Source organism: Oncorhynchus clarkii, chromosome 2 (genome assembly GCF_045791955.1).
Source record: "Oncorhynchus clarkii lewisi isolate Uvic-CL-2024 chromosome 2, UVic_Ocla_1.0, whole genome shotgun sequence".
Lineage (NCBI taxonomy): Eukaryota > Metazoa > Chordata > Actinopteri > Salmoniformes > Salmonidae > Oncorhynchus > Oncorhynchus clarkii.
Genome location: NC_092148.1, coordinates 68,833,454 through 68,847,436, shown reverse-complemented (window position 1 = coordinate 68,847,436; position 13,983 = coordinate 68,833,454). Strand labels below are relative to the sequence as shown.

At 45.0% G+C, this 13,983-nt stretch overlaps 1 protein-coding gene across 1 annotated transcript in view; it reads left to right on the top strand.

The window, feature by feature from the left end:
* Nucleotides 1–6,721: 6,721 nt before the first annotated feature.
* The window catches only part of LOC139382270 (IQ motif and SEC7 domain-containing protein 3-like), a 41,133-nt gene continuing 33,871 nt past the window's right edge, over nt 6,722–13,983 (top strand). Inside the window, exons 1-2 of the mRNA XM_071126142.1 lie at nt 6,722–7,623; nt 9,957–10,031. Coding sequence (XP_070982243.1) covers nt 7,076–7,623; nt 9,957–10,031 — 623 coding nt within the window. The 5' untranslated portion in view covers nt 6,722–7,075. The remainder of the gene's footprint in view (nt 7,624–9,956; nt 10,032–13,983) is intronic.

Here is a 13,983-nt window from a genome sequence, read left to right as displayed (position 1 = left end):
TTGATTTCATTCAGCCTTTATTTGATAATTTTGTCCAGATGACCTATGTGAACCATTAGGCCTACCAATGATGACCTAGAGACAGACACAGCTGCAGACTGAGACAACCACCACACAAATCAAATCAAAGTTTATTAGTCAAGTACACAGTTTAGTAGATGTTACAGCAGATGCAGCGAGCTCCTAACAGTCAATGAAATGTCAAACAGGTACACAAACAAATCAAATTAACAACCCAAATAGCACTGTAACAGTAATCCAAATGCAATCTATACATATCTACACCGTATCTACACCGGCAGAATTTACACAAGATATACTAGGAATGATATGTACAGCAGTAGATATATTAGAGTGAGCTATGTCAAGAATCCACTAAATAAATAAATATGTGGTGTGTATAAATAGTGTATAAAAAGTGTGTAAAATAGTGTGTAAAATGCCACATTAGATTGAGCAACATTATAAGGAACTATTTTGAGAATACACAAGTATATATGGTATATAAATACACAGTACAAAACCCCATAGCAAAATGGATAGAATTGCAGGAAATTAGCTTCCGGACCTGAGTCCGGAATATAAATAGTGTATATGTACAGTATGTGAATGGTGTGTATAGACAGTATGGACAGTATGTGAATGGTGTGTATAGACAGTATGGAACGTATGTGAATGGTGTGTATAGTCAGTATGGACAGAATGTGAATGGTGTGTATAGTCAGTATGGACAGAATGTGAATGGTGTGTATAGACAGTATGGACAGTATGTGAATGGTGTGTATAGACAGTATGGAACGTATGTGAATGGTGTGTATAGTCAGTATGGACAGAATGTGAATGGTGTGTATAGACAGTATGGACAGTATGTGAATGGTGTGTATAGACAGTATGGAACGTATGTGAATGGTGTGTATAGTCAGTATGGACAGAATGTGAATGGTGTGTATAGTCAGTATGGACAGAATGTGAATGGTGTGTATAGTCAGTATGGACAGAATGTGAATGGTGTGTATAGACAGTATGGACAGAATGTGAATGGTGTGTATAGTCAGTATTTACAGAATGTGAATGGTGTGTATAGACAGTATGGACAGTATGTGAATGGTGTGTATAGACAGTATGGACAGTATGTGAATGGTGTGTATCGACAGTATGGACAGTATGTGAATGGTGTGTATCGACAGTATGGACAGTATGTGAATGGTGTGTATCGACAGTATGGACAGTATGTGAATGGTGTGTATAGACAGTATGGACAGTATGTGAATGGTGTGTATAGCAGTAGTTGCAGTGCATTCGGAAAGTATTCAGACCCTTGACTTTTTCCACATTTTGTTATGTTACAGCCTTTTTTTCCTTATCAATCGACACACAATACCCCCCTAATGACAAAGCAAAAACAGAAATACCTTATTTACATAAGTATTCAGACTCTTTGCTATGAGACTCGAAATTGAGCTCAGGTGCATCCTGTTTCCATTGATCATCCTTGAGATGTTTCTACAACTTGGAGTCCAGCTGTGCTAAATTATATTAATTGGATATGATTTAGAAAGGCACACACCTGTCTATATAAGGTCCAACAGTTGTACAGTGCATGTCAGAGCAAAAACCATGCCACAAGGTCGAAACAATTGTCCATAGAGCTCAGAGACCGGATTTTGTTAAGACAGATCTGGGGAAGGGTACCAAAACATTTCTGCAGCATTGAAGGTCCACAAGAACACAGTGGCCTCCATCAATCTTAAATGGAAGAAGTTTGAATCCACCAAGACTCTTCATAGAGCTGGCCACCCGGGCCAAACTGAGCAATCGGGGGCGAAGGGCCTTGTTCAGGGAGGTGACCAAGAACCCTTTTTGACAGAGCTCCAGAGTTCCTCTGTGGAGATGGGAGAACCTTCCAGAAGGACAGCCATCTCTGCAGCACTCCACCAATCAGGCCTTTATGGTAGAGTGGCTAGACGGAAGCCACTCCTCAGTAAAAGGAACATTACAACCCGCGTGGAGTTTGCCAAAAGGCACCTAAAGGAGTCTCAGACCATGAGAAACAAGAATCTCTGGTCTGATGAAACCAAGATTAAACTCTTTGGCCTGAATGCCCAGCGTCACATCTGGTGGAATACATTTGCTAAATTTTCTAAAAACCTGTTTTTGCTTTGTCATTATGCAGTACTATGTGTAGATTGGTGAGGAAAACAATTAAATTAATAAATTTTAGAATAAGGCTCTAACGTAAAATTTTTTGGAAAAAGTCAAGGGTTCTGAATACTTTCCGAATGCAGCCATGACTAGAATACAGTATATACATATAAAGTGAGTAAAACAATATGTAAACATTATTAAAGGGACCATTGTTCAATGACTCTATGTACATAGTGCAACGGTCTCTAAAGTTTAGGGTAGAGTACCGGGTGGTAGCCGGTTGGTGACAGTGTCTGATGTTCAGGGCAGAGGCCGGCTAGTGGTGACTGTTTAACAGTCTGATGGTCTGGAGATAGAATCGGTTTATCAGTCTCTCGGTCCAAGCATTGATGCACATGTACTTTCTCCACCATCTAGATTGTAGCAGGTGAACAGGCTGGGGTCTTTCATGAACTTCTTGGCCTTCCTTTGACACTGTAGATGTCCTGGAGGGCAGGCAGTGGGCCCCCGATGATGTGTTGGGCTGACTGCACCATCCTCTGGAAAGCCTTGCGGTTGCAGACGGTGCAATTGCTGTACCAGGCGGTGATACAGCCCGACAGGATGTTCTCAATGGTGCATCTGTAGAAGTCGGTGAGGGTCTTAGGGGCCAAGACAAATTTCTTCAACCTCCTGATGTTGAAGAAGCACTGTTGCATCTTCTTCACCCTACTGTCTGTGTAAAGGGAGCGTTTCAGGTCATCAGTGATTTGCACGCAGAGAAACTTGAAGCTTATGACCCTCTCCGCTGCCGTCTCGTTGATGTGGATATGGGTGTGCACTGTGCTGTCTGCTGTAGTTCACGATCATCTTCTTCACTTTGTTGTTGTTGAGGGAGAGGTTTTTTTCCTGGGACCATTCCGCCATGGAACTCACCTCCTTCCTGTAGGCTGTCTCGTAATTGTTGGTAATCAGGCCTAACAATGTTGTGTCGTCAGCAAACTTGATGATTGGAGACATGCATGGCCACGCAGTCATGGGTGAACAGGGACTGAGCATGCACCCCTGTGGGGCCCCCATTTTGAGGATCAGCGTGGCCGAGGTGTTGTTGCCTACCTTCACCACTTGAGGTCGGCCCTTCAGGAAGTCCAGGACCCTTTTGCACAGGGAGGGGTTCAGACCCAGGGTCCTGAGCTTAATGATGAGCTTGGAGGGTACTATGGTGATGAAGGCTGAACAGCATTCTTACATAGGTATTTCTCTTGTAAAGGTGGGATAGGGCAATGTGCATTGCAATGGCGATTGCATAATCTGTGGATCTGTTGGGGCACAATCCATATTGTAGTGGGTCTAAGGTGTCAGGTAAGATGGAGGTGAAATGGTCCTTAATTAGCCTCTCAAAACACATATGATTACAGAATTAAACTCCTACGGGGAGTAGTACGGGGATAGTAATTTAGTTCAGTTACCTTCACTTTCTTGTGTACAGGAACAATAGTGGACATTTTGAAGACTGGGATAGTGAGAGATTGAATATGTAGGTAAACACTCCAGCCAGCTGGTCTGCGCATGCTCTGAGGACACGGCTTGGGATGCAGTCTGGGTCAGTAGCCTAGCGAGGGTTAACATGCTTAAATGTCTTACTCACATCGGCCACAGAGATTGGGAGCACACCATCCTTGTAAGTGGTGGGGCCCACGTCGGTGGCCCAATGTTGTTTTCCTTGAAGCAGGCAAAGGTTTTTAGCTTGTCCAGAAATGAGGTGTCGGTGTCCACGATGTGGCTGACTTTCCCTTTATAATCTGTGATTGTCTGTAGTCCCTGTCACACGCATCTCATGTCTGAGCCGTTGAATTGTGACTCCACGTTGTCTCTATGCTAAAGTTTTTCCACTTTGATTGCCTTACGGAGGTCATAGTTGGTCTGATTGTACATGTTCATGTTCCCAGCCACTTTGCCGTGGTTAAATGTGATGGTCCTCGCTTTCAGTTTTGCACGAATGCTGCCATCAATCCACGGTTTCTAATCGTCACAGTATGAACCCAGAATGAACCCAGTGAACTGATGAACCCAGTCACCGAGTCAGTGTATACTTCGATAATATTCCCAGAGGTGACCTGGAACATATCCCAGTTCGCCTGATCAAAACAATCTTGAAGCATAGATTCCGATTGGTCAGACCAATGTTGAACGGTCCTTACCACGGGTTCTTCCTGCCTAAGTTTCTACCAATAAGGGGGAGCAGGATAGAGGCGTGGTCAGATTTCCAGAAGGAAGGGTGGGGAGAGGGCATTGTAGCCGTCCCTGAAAGGAGAATAGCGATGACCAAGAACACTCTGGCCGTGAGTAGCAAAGGCCATGTGTTGATAGAATTTCTGGAGCATTTTCCTCAGATTTCCTTTAATTAAGTCCCCAGCTACAATAAATGTGGCCTCAGGATATGTGGTTTCCAGTTTGCACAAAGTCCAGTGTAGTTCTGGTGTCGACCAGAACAGATTTCTACAGAGCTCTCTGTGTGTGTGTGTGTGTGTGTGTCTCTGTGTGTGTGTGTGCATGTCTCTGTGTGTGTGTGTGTGTGTGTGTGTGTGTGTGTGTGTGTGTGTGTGTGTGTGTGTGTGTGTGTGTCTCTGTGTGTGTGTCTCTGTGTGTGAGTGTGTGTGTGTGTGTGTCTCTGTGTGTGAGTGTGTGTGTGTGTGTGTGTGTCTCTGTGTGTGTGTGTGTGTGTGTGTGTGTGTGTGTGTGTGTGTGTGTGTGTGTGTGTGTGTGTGTGTGTGTGTGTCAAATCAAATTTAATTATATTGGTCACATGCGCCGAATACAACAGGCGTAAACTTTACAGTGAATTGCTTGCATACGAGCCCACTCCCAACAATGTAGAGTTAAAAAGTAAGACAAATATTTGCTAAAAAAAGGAAATAGTAACACAATAAAAATAATAATGATACTATATACAAGGAGTACCGGTACCGAGCCCATTGTGCAGGGGTACGAGGTAGTTGAGGTAATTGAGGTAATACAGTATGTACATGTGGGTAGGGGTAAAAGCGACTAGGAAAGGAAGATATATAACAAACAGAGTAGGAACAGTGTATGTGCAGTCATATGTGCAGTGTGAAAGTGTGTCAATGTTTGAGTGTTTGTGTGTGTGGCGTCAATATGCATGTGGGTGTGTGTTTTGTGTGTGTGAGCATATGGAGTGTGTGTGTGTGTGTTAGTGTAGTATGTGTGTGGGTAGAGTCTAATGAGTGTGCATAGAGCCAGTGTAAGGGAGTCAGTGGAAAACAATGAAGATAAATAAATAATTAAGGGGTCAATGTAAATAGTCCAGGTAACCATTTGATGAACTGTTTAGCAGTCTGATGGCTTCTGGGTAGTTCTGTTCAGGTGCATTTGGGTCCCAGACTTGGAGCTCTGGTAGCAGAGAGAACAAACAGGTAGAAGAGAGAACAAACAGTCTATTACTTGGGTGGCTGGAGTCTTTGACAATCTGACACCGCCTGGTATTGACGTCCTGGATGGCAGGGAGTTCGGCCCTAGTGATATACTGTTTGGACCATGATAGGTCCCTAGTGATATACTGTTTGGACCATGATAGGTCCCTAGTGATGTGGACACTAGGAACTTGAAGCTCTCGACCCGCTCCACTACAACCTCGGCCATGTGAATGGGGGTGTGTTCGGCCATCCATTTCCTATAGTCTAGTCCACGATAATCTCCTTTCTTGCCTACGTTGAGGGAGAGGTTGTTATCCTTGCACCACACTGCCAGGTCTCTGACCTCTCCATAGACTGTCTCATTGTCGTCAATGATCAGGCCTACCACTGTCGTGTTGTCGGCAAACTTATTGGTGATGTTGGAATCGTGCGTAGTCACGCATTCATGGGTGAACAGGGAGTACAGGAGGGGACTGAGGGGCCCGCGTGTTGATGGTCAGCGTGGTGGATGTGTTGTTGCCTCACCTCACCACCTGGGGCGGGCCGTCAGGAAGTCCAGGATCCAGTTGCAGAAGGAGGTGTTCAGTCCAAGGGCCCTTAGCTTAGTGATGAGCATGGAGGGCACTATGGTGTTAAACGCTGAGCTGTAGTCAATGAACAGCATTCTCACGTAGGTGTTCCTTTTGTCCAGGTGGGAAAGGGCAGTGTGGAGTGCAATAGAGATTGCGTCATCGGTGGATCTGTTGGGGCAGTATGCGAATTGGAGAGGGTCCAGGGTTTCTGGGATGATGGTGTTGATGAGAGCCATGACCAGCCTTTCAAAGCATTTCATGGCTACAGATGGGATTGCTACGGAGCGGTAGTGTGCGTTTGTGTGTGTGCGTGCGTGAGTACTTGTGTGTGTGATGGGCTATGGTGCGCAGACAGAGCATGTGTTACATAATTCAGAAATAAGCCTACAGTAAATAACTACAGAGATACAGAGAGGAGAGTGTTAAACACACTAGGCTTGTGTGTGCGCTTGCGTGTGCGCATTCATGTGTGATGACGCCACACACCCTTGCCCAACTCGCCTTGCGCCTCCGGTCACATCTGGATCCTTCCATCATCAGCAGCAGTCAGCAGAGCTGTATCAGTGTCTGCGAGGGAGAGAGGAGAGAGAATCTCTTATCACGGGAAGACAGGAATATTTACATCAGATCATTATCTCTTTTTCTATGTCTCTCTCTCTCTCTCTCTCTCTCTTTCCATTTTGAAACGGAGTAGCCTATTTATCTGTCTCTTCGCTACCGATCATCTCAGAAACAGAACAGAGGATTAAAAACAGAAGAGAAGAGTAAAACAAAAGGAGAGACTAATGGAAGAATAAAAAGCAAAGGAGAAGAGATGAGGAAGACCTCTCATCTCATTCATCTATTCTAGCAGGAAGAAGGAATTTAGGCTACCTCTCCTCTACACTTGATCATCTCTCTCTCTTTCTCTTTCTCCTTTTCTTTCTCTTATCTCTTTCTTTCTCTATGGTCATGGCTGTGCAGGGGACCAGCCTGCTAGAGAACCCAGTTCAGGCGGTTCTGTACCTTAGAGAACTGACCACTATTGTTCAGAACCAACAGAGCCTCATCCAAACACAACGCCTGCGCATTGACGAACTGGACCTACGCGTGGATGAGCTGCTTGGGGAGAACAGGAATCTGCGTGAAGCAAGAGGTGTACAACCTCACCATCATCACCCAGACCACAACCCGAGCCTTCATTGTCATCATCCTCAGCATCAACATCCGTACCCACAAGACACCGGTTCTCTGCCCGCCCAGCCCATGATTGAGGTTCATCCTGCTGAGACAGAAAAGTCCTCTCCTCAGCCCGCCAATCCGGAGGACATGCAGCTGGTACCGGCCCATTCCCAGCCACAGTCACTGAGCCCTTTGCAAGGCGAGGCCATCCTGGGCGAGGGGGAGGACAGCAGGACCAACATGGGCTGCCACACACTGGTTCCCCTGGTTCCCCTAGCTCCCCTCACTCCTACCACTTTCTGTCGCTCGCTGGCTCTCGCCAGGCAATCAGAGTGAGTCTGTTTACTATAGCCTTTATCAATGCGAACAAAATAAAGTGTGTGTGGCAACTCGAAAATGTCCGGTTTGTAAAATATAAGCCTGCCAGCCCTCTGAAGTTGGCTGTTACAACGGTAGGATCATCATGAGAGTGACGTGGAGAATTTACAGAAGCGGATTATTTGCCAAAATAGACCAAAACATGGGAGATTATATAACAAACAGCTGTGTGTGTGTGTGGTGTGTGTGTGTGCATGCTGCACTCTTGGCAAAGAAACACTGCTTTGAAACCTGATTGAGGGGTCAGTTTTAAATATGAGACCGTAGGCCTAGTTGGATTGAACACATGCAGCCAGCTCTACTGTTATAGCTGTAGCAGCCCTCTCCATGGTTCTGAATCAATTTGAACAAAACCCCTTGTGTGTGTGTGTGGGAGTACGTACTGTACGTCTGCATATGTATCCCCCCCCCCCCCCCTCTCTCAAGAACAGAGTAAAGAGGGAGCAGAGGAGGGGAGAAGAGAGGAATAAAATGCAAGATTGATGATGCTTGGCTGTGAGGAACAACCACAGTTCCATCAGGCTGGACTTGTGGACTCCTACTGATATTAGAGCTGTCTGTCTTTGGACATACAGGATATTCAGGAACTACAGTAGAAAATATCTATTTATATAGATATTTATATTTCTCTCTCCCTTCAACAACTACATATATCTATGACTGGCAATATTCTTCTCACATTACGCAAACTGTAATTTTTTTGTCACTCTTTTTTTTGCGGGGGGGATCGGCAGACTGTATAACATACTGTACATGCTGAAATAGGCTGTGTCTGTGTGTGTGTGTGTTGGGGGGGGGGACTGCACATGGGTCTGCCTATTGATGGGAGTATCATTCCTCTCCCCCTATTTCTCCCCCCTCCTTCCTCCAGCTGATCCACACGTATCTGGCCCACTTAGCCCATGGAGCGAACTGTAATCACCTACTCTCTGGAGAGAGAGAGAGAGAGAGAGAGAGAGAGAGAGATAGAGCGAGGAAGAGAGGGAGAGAAAGAGAGAGAGAGAGAGCGAGCGAGGGAAAGAGAGAGAGAGAGAGAGAGAGAGAGAGGAAGAGAGAGAGAGAGGAGAGAGAGAGAGAGAGAGAGAGAGAGAGAGAGAGAGAGAAAGAAAGAGAGAGAGGAAGAGAGAGAGAGGAAGAGAGAGAGAGGAAGAGAGAGAGGAAGAGAGAGAGAGAGAGAGGGGAAGAGAGAGAGGAAGAGAGAGAGAGAGAGAGAGAGAGAGAGGAGAGAGAGAGAGAGAGAGGGAGAGAGAGAGAGAGAGAGAGAGAGAGAGAGAGAGAGAGAGAGAGAGAGAGAGAGAGAGACATGAGAAAAAGAGTAACTGTGTGTTCTGACCCCTCGCTCCTAGATTGTTAATAATGCGTATGAGAGTCTAGGCTAGGGCAATGGGGCTAGGTTAGAGAGAGAGATGGAGTGAGAGAGAAGAGAGAAGGAGAGAGAGCAGAGGGAGACGTGTCATGTTAAAATATTAATCTGCTCTCTGTATTAGATATGTAATGGCTGAGATGTGTGTTTGTGTTAGTGTTGTACAGACAGAGAGGTGACCTTGCTATGGCCAATAGAGACAGACAGAGAATTCCACTGTTGCCAGGTCCCTGCTGGTCCTATAAGTTTTTTGTAAGCAGCTGGGATTGAACTCTTCCTAAAACAGTTCATGAAAAACGCTTGCATGCATGCATCAAAGCAGGACATTACATTTGTCAGAGCTCGGGAAAAGCCCAAGTCATTTGCCAGGACACTGGTCTCCTCGTGACAGCAGAAAGCTGGCAGTTGAAGGTCAACTTCCGGAGGCAGCTCAGGTTTCCATACATCATCACAACAACTCATCTGATGTTGAGAGACCTGAAACACCCCAGACCCCAAAATACATCACTGATGACTTAGGTCTAGCTAACTCTTCTGACTATCTTTCTCAAGTCATATATCATGACATTGTTATGACAATGTTTGGCATGGCAACAAGCAAACACTGCAAATTTGTGTGTGTGTATGTGTGTGTGTGTGTGTGCATGTGTATTTGTGTGAGACAGAGAGAGAGAGAGAGAGAGAGAGAAACCATCTGTCTGTATTTGTTAAATATGTCCAATAGCTGAATTCTGTTTCTGTTGTTTTAAGGTTTGTGAGTGTGTGCATGTGTGTGTGTGTGAGTGTTGAGAGAATTTGGTTTTGAGCCAACTCAGCTGTTTTAGAGTAAAGAAACAGTCACACTATACCCCTCCTTTTCCCCCTTTCCCATCACTCCTATCTCCTCTGCCCTCTCTCCTCTCTTTGTCCTCTATCCCTCTACAGGAGTCAGACAATACTACATCAGTTCTGTTGTCCTGCTCCAGAGGCTCCAGAGGCTGCTCTCACTGGCTCCTCCAGGTAAGGTTGTGGCTTCCATACTCTGAAAACACTCTATCTAGATAGTTTTTTCTCTCTGCCTCTTCCTCTGTGACTGTCTGTTTTTCCATATATTTTTTCCTTCCATCTGCCCCCTCTTGTCCTCTCGCTCTCTCTCACATCTCTCACTCTTTCTTTCTCTCTCTCTCTCTCTCTCTCTCTCTCTCTCTCTCTCTCTCTCTCTCTCTCACATCTCTCTCTCTCTCTCTCTCTCACATCTCTCACTCTTTCTCTCTCTCTCTCCCTCACTCTCTCTCTCTCTCTCATCTCTCACTCTTTCTTTCTCTCTCTCTCGCTCTCTCTCTCTCTCACACATCTCTCTCTCTCTCTCTCTCTCTCTCTCTCACATCTCTCACTCTTTCTCTCTCTCTCTCTCTTTCTCACATCTCTCACTCTTTCTCTCTCTCTCTCTCTCTCTCTCTCTCACATCTCTAACTCTTTCTTTCTTTCTCTCTCTCTCTCTCTCTCTCTCTCTCTCTCTCTCTCTCTCTCTCTCTCTCTTTCTCACATCTCTCACTCTTTCTCTCTCTCTCTCCCTCTCTCTCTCACTCTCTCTCTCTCTCATCTCTCACTCTTTCTTTCTCTCTCTCTCGCTCTCTCTCTCTCACATCTCTCTCTCTCTCTCTCTCTCTCTCACATCTCTCACTCTTTCTCTCTCTCTCTCTCTCACTCTCTCTCTCACTCTCACTCTCTCTCTCTTTTTCTCTCTAGCTCTCTTTTTCTCCCTCTCTTGCTTTCTCTCTCTTGCTTTCTCTCTCTCCTTCTCTGTCTGTCTGTGTGTGTCTCTCTCTCCTTTGATCTTCCCTCTCTCCAGTCTATCCTGCAGTGCCATTACTGATTCTCTCAGCAGGGCTATCTAATGGCTCTGTCATTTTGCCCCCATGGAACTCCCTTCAGTGTGTGTGTGTGTGTGTGTGTGTGTGTGTGTGTGTGTGTGTGTGTGTGTGTGTGTGTGTGTGTGTGTGTGTGTGTGTGTGTGTGTGTGTGTGTGGGTGTGTGTGTGTGTGTGCATGGACATGTCTGTGTGTGTGTGTGTGTGTGTGTGTGTGTGTGTGTGTGTGTGTGTGTGTGTGTGTGTGTGTGTGTGTGTGTGTGCATGGTCATGTGTGTGTGTGTGTGTGTGTGTGTGTGTGTGTGTGTGTGTGTGTGTGTGTGTGTGTGTGTGTGTGTGTGTGTGTTAGTGTGTGCATGGACATGTCTGTGTCTGTGTGTGTGCATGGACATGTCTGTGTGTGTGTGTGTGTGTGTGTGTGTGTGTGTGTGTGTGTGCATGGACATGTCTGTGTCTGTGTGTGTGCATGGACATGTCTGTGTGTGTGTGTGTGTGTGTGTGTGTGCATGGACATGTCTGTGTCTGTGTCTGTGTGTGTGTGTGTGTGTGTGTGTGTGTGTGCATGGACATGTCTGTGTGTGTGTGTGTGTGTGTGTGTGTGTGTGTGTGTGTGTGTGTGTGTGTGTGTGTGTGTGTGTGTGTGTGTGTTTTAGCATGTTCGCATGTGTGTGTCCCCTGTAAGTCCAGATAGACAGGGGAGTTTCTCAGAGTGGAAGTTAGTCTAAACAGTATTCACAAAGTATTCACCCACAGTTCAGAGCGGTTTTGCCTGTTGGTAAATAGAGGTAAAGGTGTAGAGGCAGACATAACCTTTAGAGATAGCTCAATAGGTACTGATCATACCACAGCTGACTGCATTGGCCTTGTGGTTGCATGTTATATTCATGTTCATGTGTGAGTGAGTTTGTGTATGTTTGTAAAGGTGTGTGTGTGTCCTCTGACTGTGGGTGTCTGTATCGTGATGTGAGATGACAGATGTTCATTTCTCCTTCACTGTGACATTAGAGGAGGCGGAGAAACCAGTGTGTGTGTGTGTGTGTGTGTATTTCGACCCTTCCCACAGGGCACGTACGTCAATTCAACGTCTATTCGACACTGGATCAATTTAATTGAAATGACATGGAAACAATGTTGGTTCAACCAGTGTGTACCCAGTGGAATAGGTCTTCTTCAGACATTCATATTCCAGGTGTGGGGGAAAGGTCCTATATATTGGGGCAGTGCTCAGTGACTTCACATCCTGAAACAGGAGGTATAAAAACAATATAGGTTCACAGAATCAACATTAAATCAATCAAAATATATAACCATACATGAGGAATGTGATACATGTTTATAATTATATACAGTACCAGTCAAAGGTTTGGACACACCTAGTCACTCAAGGGTTTTTCTTTATTTTTATTATTTTATACATTGTAGAATAATAGTGAAGACATCAAAACTATGAAATAACACATGGAATTATGTAGTAACCAAACAAGTGTTAAACAAATCTAAATATATTTTATATTTGAGATTCTTCAAAGAAGCCACCCTTTGCCTTGATAACAGCTTTGCACACTCTTGGCATTCCCTCAACCAGCTTCATTAGGTAGTCACCTGGAATGCATTTCAATTAACAGGTGTGCCTTGTTAAAAGTTAATTTGTGGAATTAATTTCCTTCTTAATGCTTTTGAGCCAATCAGTTGTGTTGTGATGGGAGGGGTATATGGAAGATAGCCCTACTTGGTAAAAGACCAAGTCCATATTATGGCAGGAACAGCTCAAATAAGCAAAGAGAAATGACAGTTCATCATTACTTTAAGACATGAAGGTCAGTCAAGATCTTTGAAAGTTTCTTCAAGTGCAGTCACAAAAACCATCAAGCAGTATGATGAAACTGGCTCTCATGAGGACCGCCACAAGAGTTACCTCTGCTGCAGAGGATAAGTTCAGTAGAGTTACCTGCCTCAGAAATTGCAGCCCAAAATAAATTATTCTCGGAGTTCGAGTAACAGATACATATCAACATCAACTGTTCAGAGGACACTGCGTGAATCAGGACATTATGGTCGAATTGCTGCAAAGAAACCACTACTAAAGGACACCACGATGAGTCCAAATTTGAGATTTTTGGTTCCAACAGCTGTGTCTTTGTGAGACGCAGTAGGTGAATGGATGATCTCCGCATGTGTGGTTCCCACCGTGAAACATGGAGGAGGAGGTGTGATGGTGTGGGGGTGCTTTGCTAATGACACCGTCAGTGATTTATTTACAATTCAAGGCACACTTAACTAGCATGGCTACCACAGCATTCTGCAGCGATACGCCATCCCATCTGGTTTGCCCTTAGTGGGACATTTATTTTTCAACAGGACAATGACCAAAAACACACCTCCAGGCTGTGTAAGGGCTATTTGACCGAGAAGGAGAGTGATGGAGTGCTGCATCAGATGACCTGGCCTCAACAATCACCCAACCTAAACCCAACTGAGATGGTTTGGGATGAGATGGACCGCAGAGTGAAGGAAAAGCAGCCAACAAGTACTCAGCATATGTGAGAAAACATTCCTCAAGAAGCTGGTTGAGAGAATGCCAAGAGTGTGCAAAGCTGTCATTAAGGCAAAGAAAGGGTGGCTACTTTGAAGAATATCAAATATATTTTCATTTGTTTAACACTTTTTTGGTTACTACATGATTCCATATGTGTTTTTTCATAGTTTTGATGTCGCCACTATTATTCTACAGTGTAGAAAATAGTAAAAATAAAGAAAAACCCTTGAATCAATCAGTTTGACCAAACTTTTGACTGGTACTGTATATACACAATTATAAGGGCACAGGGCGAGACCCAGATGCAGACACGGGAGGCAGATAGTCTGATATTTATTATAATCCAGGGGACAGGCAATAGAATGGTCGTGGACAGGCAAAAGATCATAAACAAGGTCAGAGTCCAGGAAGTACAGAGTGGCAGGCAGGCTCGAGGTCAGGGCAGGCAGTATGGCCAGGCAGGCGGATTCAGAGTCAAGGCTGGCAAGGGTCATAACCGGGAGGACTAGCAAAAGAGAAACAAGAAAAAGCAGGAGCACGGAAAAACACACGGATTGACTTGACAA